General features: G+C 44.2%; 1 protein-coding gene across 6 annotated transcripts in view; it reads right to left on the bottom strand.

The window, feature by feature from the left end:
- Positions 1-19,515, bottom strand: part of GABBR2 (gamma-aminobutyric acid type B receptor subunit 2) — a 565,977-nt gene that overhangs the window by 9,867 nt on the left and 536,595 nt on the right. For all 6 annotated transcript variants that reach the window (XM_085850809.1, XM_085850813.1, XM_085850812.1 and 3 more), the window contains one exon: positions 18,837-18,945. In XM_085850809.1, coding sequence (XP_085706935.1) covers positions 18,837-18,945 — 109 coding nt within the window. The remainder of the gene's footprint in view (positions 1-18,836; positions 18,946-19,515) is intronic.

Genomic DNA, 19,515 nt, shown 5'->3' with positions numbered 1-19,515 from the left:
TCATAGCGACTTGGACTTATGTGTAACGCATTGGTAACTACACAGAACGTTTCGTTGTGTTATAGATAACTTATACCAACGAATGCTGAACCTGTTGTCGGCCTACACAACCGATGCCCAACGATAGTCTAACTCAGGCATAGCGCGTTGCACGCATCGCCGACGATGTCGTGACGTAGCCTATTAAAAGGCTGACGCACAACGATTCGAATCATAACTGCCGTAGAAATGGAAGTGTCAAAATCGCGGTCACACCTTGGCGATCTTACCAGCGTATGCCGACGTAACAAAAAGTGTGTCTAAAACGTTGGGGCACGTCGAATACGGTATGGGTAAGTTTGGTATGCGTGAGTAGAACGCTAAATACGCTATCATAAGTCGTAGTAAGTAGAGTACGTCAAGAAATTTTGAACATGTTCAAAATTTTACGACGTACTCGGCGTATGACACACGTTCGCATGCGATGGGGATAAGTTTTACACACGATATGTGGACGCTTACACACGTCCACAAACGCTACTTATAAGCTACTCATAAGTCAAAACACGTCGCGGTAATGTCTTTTTTACGCGAAACTTATTTCTAACTTATGTTTGACGTGCTTTGAACCAATTCTTTACGTAGTCCCAACACATCGACGTATGTAGACGTATTCCAATGACTTCTTCCGGTCGACAAAAAAAAAAAAATGAATGTGTTTCTAGCTTACAACTGCCATATAAAGACGTGTTCCCAGCGATTTTGGGAATTGGTATATAAAAATGGTGTTCATAAAAGGGGAACCCAACAGTGTTTTCGAGTCCTTTTTGAGTCGATGTCCATGTCAGCAGTAACAGTAACAGTATCAGTATTACTATTAGTATTAGTATTAGTAGTAGTTTGTTCATGTTGGCAGTAGTAGGTGGGTGTGAGGGGGAGGGTGTGGGTTATGATGGATCGTCCTTGCGTCCGCGTGTCCACGGGTAGGTTCATAGGCTGCCACTCAACGATTTAAATGGCTGCATCTCCACTATTGAAAGTAGACGCTTGCGCTCAACAATTGGATTTTTTTTACACTTAACGACTTTTAAACGGTACCACTCAACTAGTTTCATTGTTTACAATGAACGATTTAAATTGCTGTCACTCGCCTTTGTTTTTTTTTTTTTTTTTTTTTTTTTTTTGACGCTGGGGTTTGGAAATTTAAAGCGTTTCTTCTGAACGTGTTAAAACGCTCAAACCCGACTATTTTAAATAGACGCTGCCGATGGACAATTGGAATCATAGCCAAGCTAGACATGGAAGTGTGAACATCCTCGTCATGCCGAAGAAAAGTTTGAAGAATGCTGCAAATAAGTGTCCTGGCCGTGGCCGTGGACGCTGACACAAGGACGATCCATTATACCGACGTCTTTCAGCCTATGAGTAACTTAAAAGTAACGTCTGTCGATGTGTGTCAACGATCGCGTAACGTGCCAACAACACGTTAATCATAGGTTAGAAATAAGTTTCGGGTACGCTAAACATTACCTCGGCGTGTCTCAACTTATGATTAACTTACAAGTAGCATGTGTTGACGTCTGTCAACGATCGCAGACCGTGCCTACAACTTGTGGCCAGCGTAGCGGAACGTGTGAGTCATACGCCGGCATACGTCGTGAAATTTCAAGCATGCAAAAATTTGAGGACAACCGAAAAGTACAACGTTTAAAGCCAACGTACAACGACTTATGGCAACGTACTACGACGTATGCCAGCGTGCTCTTAATGTTATCAAAACTTACCCATAACGTATTCAACGTTTGCCAGCGTTTTAGAAAAAAAATTCAAAAATCGGCATACGTTGGCTAAAACGTCAAGGTGTGACCGGGCCTTTACATGAAACAAATGTGTTTAACTCTTTCATCCATAATTTATCATTCAAATAAAAAAAACAAACTTGTGCTGTCTCTAAAAGCATAATATCTTCAAATTCCTCCCCATTGTGGAGAAATTAGTAAGTTTTCAATCCTTAACTCAAGGGTGAACATCTCAACTCACTGGTGAGCAAGGGGACTAAGGATCAAATGGCAACATACTGACAGTGGGGCCACAGATCAACATAAGCAAAGTGAAGAACAAAAAGGAAAAGAGGCATGGAGGAAACAGTAATCTGCAGGTAAGAGGCTTGGGTTAGTATGGTTAATGCGAGTAGGAAAGGTCACGCTGAGGGTTACGGTAACAGAGTAACACGGTGACATCCCTGACATCCAACTTGACAGCTGGTGGATCAGCCTGGAAGAGCTGCTCAAAGTAACCAGCCCAGCGGAACCTCATTTCAGATCCCTCTGTCAAGAGCCCACCACCCTCCACTCGAACTGCAGTACACCGAGGGATGGGCTTGGATGAATGCAATGCGCGAATTCCCCTGTAAGCAGGATGAGAATCACTTGACCACAGGTGATGCTCAACCCCCTCACAGATTCATCATACATAGGCCTACTTGTCTACCCTCAGGGCACGTCCAGTTTTACACGTCATCTCCCTGAACAGCTCAGCTCTGCCATTCAGCCTGGCCCTGCGACTGCGGTCAATTGTATCCAGTGTCCCTTGAGACAAAATTCTTATTTGCCCTAGTGTGAGTTCCAAGACATCCACCAGCAACATCATGGACAGTGGTCTTGAAGGTAATCCACAACTCTTCAGGATTCCCCAAAGCACCCACACACCCCAAATCTCCACTCAACCTGTTCGCAAACTCCTCAGCTACCCTCTCATCCTTGGGCTTGCCAACATCCAGCCTAGGCTGGGATGGTACCATTCTCCTGGATTTAAGCTGCAACTTCAGAGTTGCTACAACAAGCCGGTGGCCAGTATTTAGGAACTGAGCACTCCGGTAGACCCTGCAGTTCTGGATCATCCTCCAGCAACTATCAACGAGCACATGGTCAATCTCCTTTGCCACACCGCCAGCGTTGGAATATCAAGTCCAGCGATGAGCTTGTGTGCGCTGAAACCATGAACACACCACCCTAAGTCCATGACTTCTTGCAAAGTCAAGGAACTCAGTGTTATTCGGGTTTACAGTTCTAGACACATGGGGACCAACACACGTCTCATAACCATCAATATCAGTTCCAGTCGATGCATTGAAATCACCCAAGACTGGAAGAGTATCTCGCCAGGGGCACTGATCAACCACAGACTCGAGCATGGCATGGAATGCATCCTTCACGGTGAGATCACTCTCCTCAGTCGGAGCACATACAGAGACCAGGGAAATGACACCCAAGGAGTGACAAATCCTTCGTCTCATAATACGCTCGTTGACTGGTGTTACCTCAATTATTAATGGAGTCAGCTTTTTGGACACAGCTACAGCAACTCCTTGGGCATGGTAACCATCAAAGCGACCATACCAATAGGAGTGTAACCACCCGCCATGATCTCGCCGCAATCCGGTCTCCGAACCTCAGAGAGTGCTGCAATACCGATATCCAAACGCTTGGGCTCAGATGATGACAGAGACAGGTGATCATCCTCTCTTCGGGATAGAACATTCCAGGCACCCACCTGAAGGGACTGCCTCAGGTTTACGTTAGGAGACCGCCGTCTGGTGGACGACACCTCAGCACCACAACGACACACTCTCCCACAATCTGACCCAGGGATGTTACCCCGTGGATTCCCTCCTATCATCAAAGATTGGGGGTCCTGAAGGCTTTACTCCAGTCCCGTCATCCGGTGAGCTGCTCTGCGAAGGGAAGCTGCACAGGAGGTACTCCCATGGAGTGGGTTTTCAGATATTTTATGCTTTTTGTATGTTTTGTGGAATGAAGGGTTTTAAGGTGGCCGGAGTGCAAATCCTGCCACCAACCTCCGAATAAAAAGTAACCCAACTACAGGAGGACGTCCACAGACACAGTTGGGCACTCTATATGGATGGCCTTTGGCTCACAAGGAGCTCCTCCGCCTTTTGACACATAGTAGATATCACACATAGTTCACACATGAGAAGCCCAATGCCACACACCCCCTCAGCTGCCGGACCAGTTTCATTGCTTCTTGGCAATTAATCAGCAAGAGCGCAGATAGCATTGTATACCAATGAGGCTCCCAAGCAAGGAGTGTCAAAGCGATGACAGCATTGTCTCGTCTCATAATGAAGGACCACGTGAACAAATTTGATAGAAATGACGTCATCCATAGCATCCCGTGTGAAGATTGTGAAACCAAATACATTGGCCAAACGTCCAAATGTTTGTCCACATAGCTAACCGAACAGCAACGTGCTGTCAAGCGACAAGACAAGTTGTCCTTGGCTGCAACGCATACACACACACACACACACACACACACACACACACACACACACACACACACACACACACACACACACACACACACCAACACACGTTATCATGGAATCAGCCAACTATCCTTGGCACAGGATCATCAAGGGTGAACCCTGAGATTATCGAGGCCTGGTACTCTTGTGAAAACTCCATCAACCGACACATTGACATCCCAAATACAAAACACTACGCAATTGATTATGACGTCAACACAAACAGTAGTCATTCAAATTGAAAGGAAGTCTTATGATTAGTTAGGACTTGGACCAATCCATGACGCAAACTGTCCCCAACGGAACTTAACGGTGTTATCACCACAGCACTCTGAACGCCTCTGAGGAAGAAAACTCGTTTGTTCTTGAAACGTCAGGCTATAAACAAGGAATTTAAATTTGAATAAAATTATTGCTTCGTGTGCCATTTTCTTTTACATACATATATATATATATATATATATATATATATATATATATATATATATATATATATATATATATATATATATATATATATACATACATACATAAATATGCATATATATACTAACGGGAAAATGTTCCTGTGCACCATGAAAAATGACACAAAAATGATACCGACACGAACCAAAGCGATATAATGGTCAGTAAACACTTTGTGCTCTGATATGTTCCCCAGTTTACCAGCGACTATCCTGGATTTTCACTTGGATATGGTGCACTGCACGCAGAAATTGCCATGCACGAGTACCGAGTCATGTGACAGTGCTCTCCGTGCTGCTGAGCAAATTGCAACACAGCACGATGTGCTGAAGCAACCCAGCTGTGAAAAACATGTTTTATTGACGTCTAAACGTCGTTAACGTGATGCCACACCTTTCTGATAATGAACGTCAACGTGCTATTGACATGCTTGAGATAGGAATGCCACAAAACGTTGTGGCTCGGTGTTTTGGTGTTCATCGGAACACCATAAAGTCACTCTGGAGACATCATCAAGACTGGAAACATCAAAGACCGCCCATGTTCTTGGCAACCACATGTGACGTCATATCGGCAGAATAAGATTATCCGGTTGGTGCACCTTATGAATGGGTTCCAAACAGCAAGTTTGATGGTTCGCAGCATCCCTGGCTTGCTACCAATCAATGCCAGAACTGTCAGGAATCGGTTATGCGAGCATAACATCCAACCATGATGACCAGCAGCTTGTCTGATTTTATTGCCGCGTCATTGACATGACTGTGTGGCTAACTTGATGTGGACAACGTCTGTTAGACTCATGTCAGGACATAAGATTGGGCTGCTATATTCTTTACAGAGGAGTCAGGTTCCATATTGACAGTAGTGATGGCTGTTGTCACGTTTATCGAAGGGAAGGGGAACGTTACGCTTACACATGCGATGTTAAACATTCGTTGTTCGGCGGTGGAAGCATGATGGTATGGTGAGGCATCATCGCACATCATGTAACCCAGCTGGAGGTCAATAATGGCAATTTGACAGGTATTCAGTACCGTGATGAAGTTTTCCATCCTCATGTCCTCCTATTCCTGCAGGTTCATGGATGTCACAACACACTTCAACAGGATAACGCACCCTCACGTCGCACGGGTGGTCACCGACTTCATCACACAATCACTCAACAGAACATCCCCACACTACTCTAGCCAGCTGTTTCTCTTGATCTTTCTCCCACAGAACATGTGTGGGATGAAATGGAGCGATGATTGCGCCATCTTCAAAACCAGCCGGCGATGTTGGCCCAACTGCGGCAAGTCTTGGTACAGATCTGGAATGACATCCCTCAAGCCTTCTTCAACCACCTTGTGTCTTTAATGAGGCACCGTTGCCAATCATGTGTCAACGCAAATGGTGGTCACACCAGATGATGGATGACATGTTGTTTTCGACTATGTCGATTGGTTCATTTGCCGATGGACGCGACTGTGGGCAATGAGACCAGTTTTGTTTGCACAAGGTTGGTCGCAGACACCACAACGGAAACCGGTTTCCGCTGCCTTGGATGGATCCTTCTGCCGCAATCGCTTTTGCACAATCTCATGCTCCCGAACTTTCTCAAAACTTTGCACCGGGGTGTGTACTCTTCCCCTCCACTGTGAACGATTCTTGGCAAGTTCTTCCCATGATGACTCAGGGATATCACACTTCCTCATTGTATTGGCCAACATGTCCTTGAAACGTTTCCTTGGTTTACCCAACTTTCTGGACCCATTTTTTAGCTCACCATAAAAGATTGACTTTGGTAAACGTGAGTCATTCATTCTGACTAAATGACCAGACCATTGCAGATGACGCTTTCGGATGACGCTTTCGATGCTACAGCACTTTGTTTTTGCCAAAATTTCGATATTCGGAACTTTTTCTTTCCAATTTGTTTTCAGGATGTTTCTCAAGCATCTTTGCTGAAAAGCTTCCAGCTGTCGGATGTGTCTACTGTACACCGTCCACGAGGTCAGTTTCTATTTTTAAAAAAAATTGAAAGTTGCACGTCTCACCCCCCATTTCTTTTCCTTTTGATGAGAAAACACCACTGATGAAGTTTCAGCCAAATCGAATTATGTTTAGGAAATCGAACTCCAGTGGAGTTGCTCTAATGACGGAATACAATGAAATACTCAATTCCAACGAGGACCAAAAACAATATTTGCTCCAGGTTGTTTCAGAGCATAGAAGGAAAATGCCGACCTGCAAGAAAGAACTTTTGCACAAATAGTGAAATTGTTCAATGCAATATTATGCAAGTTTTCAGTGATGTGAAAATTGAAAATTGATGAAATAAATGCCTAATGATTGTAAATTCATGACCTGTATTACTTTTTATCCAGAAGTTATTCAATTCAGTAGATTTTCTTTTTCTTATTTTGGGTTATTGGAATTTTTTTAAATTCTGAAATTTCAATGTCCGGTAGCGACCCCGAAACACAGTTCGATTTGGCTGAAACTTCATCAGTGGTGTTTTCTCATCAAAAGGAAAAGAAATGGGGGGGTGAGACTTGCAACTTTCAAAAATTTATAAAATAGAAACCGGCCTACCGTCCACGTCTCCACTCCATATAGCAGTGTGCTAATAACTACTGCCCGATAGACTGCGATTTTGGTAGCAAGTTTAATGTCATGGCTATTCCAAACCCGTTCTCTGAGCCTGCCAAAAGAGGAGCTGGCTTTGGAGATTCTGATGACAATTTCATGACCAAGCTGTCCATCATCAGACAAGATACTTCCGAGATAAGGGAAAGTTTTGGTGGTCTTCAACTCTTCTCCATTGACAAGGATCGTGGGTGAGTGATGTGTAACACCTGGTGGTGGTTGATACATGACTTCCGTTTTCTTTGTGCTGATCGTGAGACTGAAATTAGAAGATGCAACTGTGAAAGCATCCATGAGCGATTGTAAGCCCTCCTCGGTATGAGAAAATAATCCGCAATCATCAGCAAACAGGAGATCTCTGACAAGCAGGTAAATGGTTTTGGTTTTAGCCCGGAGTCGACGCAGATTGAAAATGCCACCATCCGTTCTAAATTTTATGTGAACACCGTTGTCATTTGCTTTCAAGGCTTCCTTGAGCATGGTTGCAAAAAACAGCACAAATAAGATAGGCACCACAACACATTCGTGCTTCACTCCATTGCTGATGTTGAACGCCTCGGAGAACTTACCATCAGCACACACTCTAGCCTGCATTCCATCATGTAGCTGTTGTAGCACTCTTACAAATTTCTGTGGGCAGCCAATTTTAAGAAGAATTTGCCACAGAGCAACACGTGAGACTGTATCGAAAGCTTTAGTTAGGTCAACAAAAACCGCATATAACCCAATATTCTGCTCGATGCACTTCTCCTGAAGTTGGCAAGCTGAGAACACCATATCCGTGGTACCACGGTCACCTCAAAAACCACACTGCGACTCCGAAACATTTTCGTCTAAAATTGAACTTAGGAGACGTATCTGAAGAAGTTTAGTTAGTATTTTGGAACATAAACTTAGGAGGGAAATTCCTCTATGATTTCCACATTTCGAACGGCTGCCCTTCCGTTTGAAGATAGTAACAATGAGAGCATCCTTCAGTTGTTGGGGCACTTCTTCGTCTCACCAAATATGACAATAGAAGCTGTGCAGACGTGTGATTAGAACTTCGCCACAATGTTTGAAAATCTCAGCTGGAATTCCATCCTCACCAGGTGACTTGCCGTTTGATAACAAATTGATAGCCTTACGAATTTCTTGTTCAGTTTGTTCATTCGCAAGATGCTGAATCACAGGTTTTTGAGGCAGTTGGTCTATGCTGCGCTGATCAACATGCGATGGTCTGTTGAGGAGCTCGTTAAAATGTTGCTGCCAGCGACCGAGCATCGCTGCCTGGTTGGTTAACAATTTTCTGCCATCTTGAGATAGCAGGGGGGCACCACCACATGCAGAAGGGCCATACAGTTCTTTTATAGCGTCATATAAATTCTTAGTCAATTCGGTCCGCCAATTTTATTTCCTGGGCTTTTCGGGACAGCCACTGGTCTTTCAACGTGCACGTTTCATTTTGCAGCCGCCTTTGGCAAAGTTGGAGCTTCAATTTCGATGATCGTGTGTTACTGGATAGCCATGCTCAAAATGCTTCATTTTTGTTGTCAATTATCCTCTGAATAATTACCGAATTATCTGAGAACCAGTAAGGTTGTTTCCTGGTTTTCAGTCCAAGCATCATCTTATATGTGTTGTAGACCGTGTCACACAGGATATTCCATTCGTTGGTCACTGTGCCATTTGGATCTATTGGGTTTGCAGTAAGCTCACCATTTATCTTTTCGGCCAGCTGGTGTCGGGTTTCTGCTGACCTGAGAGTCGAAACATTCAACTTTCTTACTGCCTTAAAACTGGACTTTTTGATCTTTGGGTGAATGACCATCTTTAATTTCATTCGAATCATTCTGTGATCAGTCTGACACTCAGGAACAGACTATGTGACTACCCTGCGGATTCTCTCCTGCCAAAACTGTCACATCACACCAGATACTGAACTGTTAAATGACTTTTGACCGAACCCCTCGCCGAGCCTCTGGAGACATGTCTGGCACACACACATATGGAATTCGAGTTGGGAGAGAGGGGAGGGATGTGTAATTGGAGTTGGAAGAGGGAGAATGCATACTTGGAGTTGTGACGGTGGGGGGAGGGATGCGAACTCGAAGAAGAAAGGGGTTGAGGACTCAAATTCACATTTTGCATTACGCGGATTTTCCATGGGGTCCCTGCCATTATGCTGTTATAGGACATTCCTGTCAAACTCCCGAAATATTCCACACTCTATTGGGAACAAACTGCCTTTCAACAAATTTCTCCTTTCAGACAGACACATCCAATAAAACAGGAACATCTATACAAATAAATGTCAATATGTGTCAGTGTGTCTCCTCCATAATTCATAATTTCAAAACGATGAAACCTATCAGCCTGAAACTTTGCACGCACATTAATAAAACTCCAAGGAAGTGCCAGAGTGAAAATTGGGTGTTTGGGTTAAATAAAACACACATTTGAAGATAACTAACGGCCTCATTTAATTATATCCTTTATCAGGTGCATCCTCACTCGAACAGGGTCGAAAGGTGTATCCTGGGTAACCTCGCTGGGTCTGAAGCCGCCATGTTTTTTCGCCTGCTCAACCATGCCTTGACTTGGAACAGTCCGCAATGATTTCTTCACGACAAAGGGTTTTTTTCACTTTCCTCACTCATATTATCGAATACCTGTTCATCATAGCTATGGATCGCTGTAAACATCACTTTTGTAAGTGCTATAGTTTTCAAATTAGGAACTTGGAGCGATTTCATGCATTATGTGATATGATTTTCCACGTTCTACTCTGACAGATGAATTAAAGTACATCATCTAAATATTATTTCGGTTTTGAGGATCGGATATCATCCGGATAAAATAAATGTCAAAATCTGGAGTGAAATCTGATAATTTAAAGAAATAAACGAGTCTGATAACTAAGCCCATATAAGTAGATGATTAATGGGGTTTCTGGGACTTCCCATTCAAATGAATGGGGAAAAAAACTTTCTGACTCAAGCCCCAAAAGCCTAAAATAAGAGACTGATTTTCTCCCCACCTATCCCCTTCCCTCCCATTCAAGCAAATGTAAAATTGAGACTTATTTCCTCCCCCTCCGATACAAGCAAATGTAAAATTGAGACTTACTGATTAAAGCACTTCTTCCCTTTCATATTTTCATTCCACTCAAAAAGTGAACCAACGAATATTTGTCCATGTTCTACTTTGGGGAATAACTAAATTTTCCTATGACATTCATCACCATCGAGTATATTCACAAAGATTACTTTGGAACTTAGTTCTTGGTTTAAGTATTTTTGTTGAGCAGAAATGAAATGATAAACTTCTTTTAATGCTCTTATTTCACCACCTCCTGAGCCACATATCATTTTGAGATTGCAGTAAATTGTTTTTCCATTGTTCAATTGATAACCATCAAAATCTTCACATTCAAGGATATTAATTTTTTCTTTACATCCTCCAACTTATTTGTTAATTTAATTTATCCACTTATTTGTTTTATCTACTTTTACCCCAGTTATTTCTTCAATAAGACTTATTTGATATTTCTCACATTCTTTATGTTTCCCATTTAAATACCAAGGCTGATTACATCTCCACTTTTTGGATTGGTTATTGCTTGAATCTATCATTTATAAATCAGTAAAAAGACAGTGGTAGCCTGTTAAAATTCCCAACCCAATATCTTAACACTTATACTTATAACCATGAGGGAGACTATTGATTCCATTCTCTAAAATATATATTTTATCATCAAAAGCTCCTAATGCTTTCTTATTTATCTCTTCTGTGTATAATTGATGTTTATAACTTCTTAATGTATTCATTTTTCTGTACTCTTCCTTCTTTAAGGTTAAACAGTTGTAATAATGTTTAAAGTTTATTGTTTCCTTGATTATATTTTTCTTTATTCCCTTTAGCTTCTTATCACACCTTTCAATGTTATTATTATCAATATACGTGAAAGCATAAGACTTTGATCTCAATCCTATAAATTCACTCATGACCTTCCCACCCAATTCATCTTTAAACTTACCAATAACCTTTTTATTCTTTGATGAAAACAACACATCACCTGACTTATAATTACTTGTATCATCTATCTATAATTCCAGCAATCTCTGTGTGTGTGTCTGTCTGTCTGCGACCGCCGTTTCTCGACGACCACCGGTCCGATCTGATTGAAACTTGCCAGGAATATTGCCGGGGCCCCGCAGATGTGCCTTTTCGAGGTTTGTTATCAATCGGACAAGCAGTTCCCAAGTTACAGCCATTTTACTGCTTTTTCAGTGTTGAAAAGATGTATATAAGGCAGCTGAAGGTGTCGTTCCACCTTCTCATGCCAATTTTTTTCCCAAATTATTGATAACCGGACGATTACCAGTCCGATCGGATTGAAACTTGCCACAAATATTGCCGGGGACCCGCTGATGTGCCTTTTCAAGGTTTGATATCAATCGGACAAGCGGTTCCCAAGTTACGGCCATTTATCTGTCGACCAATGACAAGACACGGTGCTATGACATCACGAATGACGTCACAATTAATGTTTATTTATTTATTTATTATTTTATTTGCACGATTTATGGTCCGATCTGATTGAAACTTGCCAGGAATATTGCTGGGGACCCGCAGATGTGCCTTTTCAAGGTTTGATATTAATCGGACAAGCGGTTCCCAAGTTACGGCCATTTATCTGTCGACCAATGACAAGACACGGTGCTATGATTAATGTTTATTTATTTATTTATTTATTATTTTTATTTATTTTGCATGATTGACAGTCCGATCTGATTGAAACTTGCCAGGAATATTGCTGGGGACCCGCGGATGTGCCTTTTCAAGGTTTGATATTAATCGGACAAGCAGTTCCCAAGTTACGGCCATTTATCTGTCAACCAATATCTGCGAGAGAGGGGGACAGGAGAGGGGGATGAGAGTGGGGACGAGAGAGGAGGGGGGAGAGAGGAAAGGCGAGACTAGGGGGGATAGAGGGGGGCAAGAGGGGGAGAGAGAGGGGGCGAGAGAGGGGGGCGAGAGAGGGGGACGAGAGAGGGGGACGGGAGAGGGGGACGGGAGAGGGGGGATGAGAGTGGGGGCGAGAGAGAAGGGGGAATAGAGGGGGGCAAGAGAGGGGGAGAGAGAGGGGCGAGAGAGAAGGGCGAGAGAGAAGGGCAAGAGAGGAGGGGGAGAGAGGAGGGGCAAGACTTGGGGTGAGAGAGGGGGAGAGAGAGGGGGAATAGAGGAGGGGTGAGATTAGGGGTGAGAGAGGGGGAGAGAGGGGGAGAGAGAGGGGGCAAGAGAGGGAGTGGAGAGAGGGGGAGAGAGTGGGAGAGAGGGGGAGAGAGAGGGGGCAAGAGAGGGGCGAGAGAGGAGAGGGAGAGAGGGGGGAAAAGAGGGGGTGAGAGAGAGGGGGCGTCACAATTCAAGAGAGGGTAAGAGAGGAGGGGCGAGAGAGGGGGTGTGAGAGTGGGGGCGAGAGAGAGGGGCGAGAGAGGAGGGGGGAGAGAGGAGGGGCGAGAGGAGGAGGAGCGAGGGGGGGCAAGAGAGAGGAGGCGTCACAATTCTTCTTCATTTGATATGATGTCACAATTGACGCTGGGGACCTGAATATGTTTCCAGGCGTTTCCCAAGTTACGGCCATTTATGATACGGTTGGTCCGATTTAATTGAAATAATGCCCCAATCCAGTCATCGTTTACGCACCTACGGGCCCGTACTAGTATATATCAATATTATCAATCATATTCTCATATACATCACTTGTCTTAATTTCTAATATAAAACTATCTGTATCCATATATAACAATGACACATTATATCCTTATACTTTGATTTTAAATTATTATAGTAATAGTTATACATTAACGACTTTGACAAGTCAAGAATTGATGTTCCTAATATAAATCGGTTTATCCATTTCAATACTTTCTTTTTTCAAATGAATAGCACAAAAGTTCTTTGAAAACACCTCCGCCCGTTCAAAACTTCGTCTATTAATTAACTTTGAAGCCTGTTTCCAAGATGTAGCAAATCTTATGTTTTGTTGATTCCCAACATTTTCCATAGTCTTTCCAAATACAGCATTATTCATTCATTTATAAAAGTCCTTCTCAAAATCTGTTTTTGCTTCTATTTTTTTTGTATACCTTGTCGAGGCTCGTATGAGAGCTAACATACAACGCACAGCAAGGGGGGCATGAGACAAGAGGGGCGGGAGTGGGAAGGACAAAACAGTGGGGAACAGAGGCATGAGGAAATCTATGGAAGGGAGAGGGATGGGGTGGGGAACATGGGGAATACAAGATGGACATCACAGGGACTTTCAGGAAAGAAAGCAGGGAATTTGAAGGAGGTGGGCTTGGGTGGATTATCGGGGGTAGAAAAGATCGAGGATTTGGATGGGGGATGATAAGAGGTGGTGAACAGCTGTTTTGAAGGCCTGGAGGGAAGAATGGGATTGAATAGAGTGAGGGAGTTTATTCCAAAGGTGGGGAAAAAAGAGGAATAAAACGGTGTAGGTGAGCAGTGATTCGTGATTTTGGTAGTTTTACCAGAAGGGGGTTGTTGGCGGACCTTGAGCGCCCTGTGGAAATGTGGTGGGGACAAATCGCAGAGAGAGCAGGGGGGTGAGACCGGAGAGGAGACGGTAGAAGACAGAAAGACCACCGACCTGCCTGTGGTGAGAGAGTGAGAGGCCCAAAGACTGAGCCTCATCGCGGGAGTTTTTACTGCAGGAGTAGTTTTATGCGGGAGTATTTTTCCAGTTTTTACTGAAATTTAAGCAGTTTAATGTTTCAATGTACTTTGAAATTAAAGCATAGAACAAATAAACAATTGCAGATAAAAAATAAATCATGGAATCGTTTTGTTGAACAAAATTTAATCTAAATTTTTGACTCATCAAAGTTGCCACCTTTTGCAGATATGACAGCCGAACATACTCGTGACATTCTTTCTACAATGGAAATCAAATATTATTCGGAAAGTTCTTCCCAACACTGTGGCGGAAGTTCCCACAAATGTGTTGCACTTGTCGGTTGCTTTGCTTTCACCCTTCTGTCCAGTTCATCCCAAAGCAGCTCGATGGGGTTAAAGTCTGGAGACTGTGCTGGCCATTCCATGATTTGAAGCCTATCGTCTTGTTCTTTTCTTCTAAGGTAGTTCTGACATAGCCTGGAGGTATGTTTTGGGTCATTATCTTGCTGTAGAATGAACCCCTGACAAATTAGGCATAGACCAGAGGGTATTGCATGGCGCTGCAAAATGCTGTAGTAGCACTTTTGGTTCAGGGTGCCAGTCACTCTGTGCAAGTCACCGACTCTGGATCCAGCAGAAGAGCCCCAGATCATCACGCTTCCTCTTCCATGTTTGACAGTTGGTGTCACACACTGAGTTACCGTCCTTTCGCCTACTCGACGGTGTACAAAAACCATGTGTGATGAACCGAAGATATTGTTGCGGATTCGCGCCCGCCGGCGTGCGAACGGCCACGTAACTCGAATCGCGGCACGTCGCCCACCGGACGGACAAGCCAGTCGTGACCCTCTCAGACTAACGCCGGGAACCAGTCACGGGTGGACCTTTCGGCCTCACCACGATCGTGCCAATCGGCCCCCGCGTGGGATAGGGTTGCTCGCCAAATTCGACCTACCTAAGTACCCACACGGAGGGTAGACCGGGCGATCGCACCTCGCCGCAGGTCGACTTCGGACACGGGCCACTTTAAGCGACCCGTTCCGTACTATCGGGATAACCGAGCGGTGTTATTCGTCGGCCTCGACGGTTCGATTAATTATCGGGCGTTTTAGCCCACGACCAACCCTTTACGTGAAGTAAGATGGAGATTCAATGAAAGAAAAGACGAAGCGAAGCGGGAAAACAGTTCAACATAACTCACATTTATTTCGCGATGAACGGGAAGCACACATATACAATTCCAACAAAAGCACATGTAAAAGAAGAAGACAATGCAATATTACACAAAAAGCAAATGCAACAATGCAGATCTATCCGACTACCGAGCACACGGCAACACTTATACAATTTTACTTCACAGACGGCGCCGACAACACATGTACCCAAAACAAAAGAAAAAGAACCACCCTCAAGGATGAGGCGGGCCTGGGGCCGAGACCGGGTCGGGCCTACCCGTCTGATGATGAGACGCGAAGTGGCGGTGGTGCCTCAACTCCGCGGGCCTCGCGGACAGTGTCTGGTAGGGGGTGGGAAAGGGGCCCCCTTTGTCGCACTATCTCAGCGCGGGGGGGAAACAGGAGGGGGTTGCTGATGCTCGGGGGAAGGAGGATATCACCCTGTCTCGGGTCCCGCGGCGAGCGTCTCCTCCTCGACCTCGGTCGCGTTACTGGCCTCTCCCTCTGCAGCTCCCGGCACCGACGCGAGCACCCCCTCGTCCGCCTTCGCCGCCGTCACCTCTCCACAGCTCCGTCTACTCGCCCTCTCCGTCTCCTCTCTTGGCTCGCCCCAACTCTTCACTCTTGACTTCTCCCACTTCTTTCCAGCTCCACCGACGACTCTCTTGAACTCCGCACAACTCTCAACTTCTTTACTGACGAACGCAGGCGTTTATATAAGCCCCGTGGCTTCGCTCTTTCACCCTTGACCCTCTGCCTCCGACCCTTCACCTCTCTAACTGGCTCCCCATTGGACCGAGGAAAAGTGGGCGTGAATGCTTTTTGATCCATGAATTTGCATATCGCGACCTCACTCCAACGCCCTGGAGGCGGGGCCAAATCGCCCACGCCCTCCGATTGGACGGAACAAAAGTGGGCGTGAGTCGTTTTTGATCCGTTTTCTGCGGAAAGTCCGTGATGTTTTTGAATTCGCTGCTCGGTGCGCGCCCTGCACGAGTCCAGTATCGGTGCCCACGAGTGGCGCGAGATGGTGTGGATGCGATGGTGGCGAGTTGTGACGGTAAAGGTCGTGGCGGTTGTGGTGAAGCGGCGTTGTGGTTGGTGGTTGTTGTTGTGAAGCGGCGTTGTGGTTGGTGGTTGTTGTTGTGAAGCGGCGTTGTGGTTGGTGGTTGTTGTTGTGATGGCTGTTGAGACGTGATTGGTGGTGGTAGTAATGGCGGCTGGTCCAAAATAAAGATAGTACAAGAAAAACGGCTATCCTGAAGAGTCGCAGCCCGACTGAATGACATTTATTCCCTCGAAACAACGGGTTTGGGCCTAACTACACATATACTTACAGAGATATCTCACCTAAGGGACCTGAATGGTGGTTTGTGAATTTCGTCAACCACAACAATATCAAAATTTGATTCATCGGTCCATTAGACCTTCTTCCAGTTTTCAGCAGTCTACTGGTGGTGCTTCATGGCCCAGGCAAGCCTCTTTTTCTTATTTTGCCATCTTAGCCATGGCTAACCTGTTACTCCCACTCGACCTGTCAAACCTGCAGCTCGGAGTCTTCTCTTCACAGTTGAACGGAGACTCCCTTACTTTGACCAGTGTTAAGCTGTGCTTGAAGCTGCTGTCCTGTGAGCCGCCTATCACGCAAGCTGTTGACTCTCAGAAACTTGTCTTCTGATTGTATTGTAGCTTTGGGTCTGCCAGACTTCTTCCTGTCAGAGTTTCCTCCAGTTTCCAAGTGCCTTTTGATGGTATAGGAAACTGGCCTCACTGACACCTTGGCTTCCTTTGCAATTTCTCAAAAGGAAAGACGTACACTTTTAAGGGTTTTTATGGTCTGTCTGTCTTCCTTTGTTCCTGCCTTTTTCTGACCATTATGATGGAAATATACTACTTCCTGCAGTGCAATATTGTCCAAATAATGCTTCAGAGGGTGTAGCAACACAGTCTGTTCCAACACTGCTTTTATACAGACAGAGGGTTTGTAATGAATCAACAAAAGTTGGGACACCTGTAGGAATTGTTTGCATCAACTTTCAAGGCTTAATTTACTTCCATTGGTGCAGAACAGCTGCAGTTGCTAACCCATTACTTGTTCCCTGTAAAGGGCCTTTTTAACAACTCTGAAATTTACATTATTTTTTTCAGTTTTTGGTAACCTTAACTTTATTTTTAAACCTCTGGCAATTTACCACTTAACTTTGTACCATTTCAGGTTACTCACTGGACTTGAACTGCTTAACTTTCAGTACACACTGGAAAATGGGGACGTTCTAAAACTTCAGACGGGTAGTGTATCACCCACGGTGAGGCTGAGTCTTTGGGCCTCTCATTCTCTTACCGCAGGCAGGTCGGTGGTCTTTCTGTCTTCTACCGTCTCCTCTCTGATCTTGCCCCCCCCTGCTCTGTCTGTGATATGTCCCCCCAATATTTCCGTAGGGCGCTTAAGGTCCGCCAACAATCCTCTGCTGGTAAAACTACCAAACTCACGAATCGCTGCTAACCTTCACTCTTTCATTCCTCTTTTTTCCTGCCTTTGGAATATATTCCCACACTCTCTTCATTCCCATTTTTCCCTCCAGGCCTTCAAAAGAGCAGTTCACCACCACCTCTTACCTTCCCCCATCCAAAACCATGATCTTTTCTCCACCCCCCCCTCCTTAATCCACCCCAAACCCACCTTAAAATTCCCTGCTTTCCTTTCTGAAAGTCCCTGTAATGTCCATCTTGTATACCCCATGTTCCCTTCCCCATCACTCTCCCTTCCACAGATCTCCGAATGTTTCTGTTCCCCATTGTTTTGTCCTTCCCTCTCCCACCCATCTTGTTTCCTGCCCCTATTGTTTATTATTATATATTATTTCAAAAATTTTCCTTCTTTCTCCACCACAGCAGACACTGCCTGTCTCCTTCGACCATGTCACATGTGACAACTTGAAATGAGCTTGAATCCCATGATCATGAGCCTGAAGGATAATTATCTGTGCCAACACAAGCACCATCATGAGGAGTTAATAAAATGAGGCAGGTGGATAAAAAAATATTTTTGTCAGGTAGTTTTAGGTGAACATGCTCAGAGGCAATGAGTATGGAGGAATGAAGCGATGAGAATGGAGAAAATAATTTATATTCTGAAGCATCACAAATTGAGTGTTATTAAGTGCAGGTTGAGGACACCCGATGATTGAGCTCAGTTGTGCTGTGTTGTCGTATGATTGTACATAAGGTCATGCAAAAATAAACCATCATCTCAAAAGATTAATATTTACAACTGATGGCTTCCTCACACTTCAAACCATGTTCAAGCTTATTATTTTGACAAAAAATGTTGAAAGAAGTCAAATTACATCAAGGTGAAGTTGATTATAATCTATGAACCTTGTGACAAATCCAAATTACACGGGTTTAAATTTAAGTTCTTTACCTGGTATTTGGATACACATGATCTTGGTCTATGGAAGACCAAAAAGCCATTCATTTTAGATGAGAACGTGTCTCATCAGGAAATAAAAAATTATGAATAACAATGAACACAGACAAGGCCTACGGTCAGTTCAAAGAGAGTAGAAAGCAAAACGTACTTTCCAAGGTTCTGCTTTTCCTTTGTGATCTCTGACACAGGTGTAGTTATCGAGGCAGGCTGCAAACCTACAGGTGTGACTTGTTTTAGGATGAGCTCTTTCACAGGAGCTGAGGGTGAACAGAAATCAGAAGAAAGTTCAGTTTTAGGGAAATCATTCTGTCATATAATGCATCAGTGAGTTTAGATTTGGCATTAGAAATCCAAATCCTTAATGATACTAAGATCTACGCAAGTCAGCCTGACTGGATTTGATAAACTCCACACATTTACACACACACATTTCCACACACATTTCCACACACACACACACACACACACACACACACACACACACACACACACACACACACACACACACACACACACACACACACACACACACACACACACACACACACACACACGTCTTTTAACAACTGCAAAAATGTAGTATAATTTCTCGTGGCCCCATAACCAAACAAACAATATATTTAAAACAGCTCTCACAGCTCCCCAATCCCCTCATCCCCCAAATATGATAAATAGTAAATATGATCATTAAAAAAATTTAAACTTCCCTGATGTATTCATTCACAAGCCCCAGATATATCCTTCCCATTGGTATTCAGAAACACCCAAACCAGATACGGTGTCGTCCTCAAACACTTTCGTTGTGCAGAGGCACACCCCGCATCCCA

The sequence above is a fragment of the Eptatretus burgeri genome, chromosome 13 (assembly GCF_056783735.1).
Source record: "Eptatretus burgeri isolate ZD-2024b chromosome 13, Ebu_testis_v1, whole genome shotgun sequence".
Taxonomy (NCBI): Eukaryota; Metazoa; Chordata; class Myxini; order Myxiniformes; family Myxinidae; genus Eptatretus; species Eptatretus burgeri.
The sequence above is the reverse complement of the archived record's forward strand: the minus strand, read 5'-3'. Positions and strand labels throughout refer to the sequence as shown.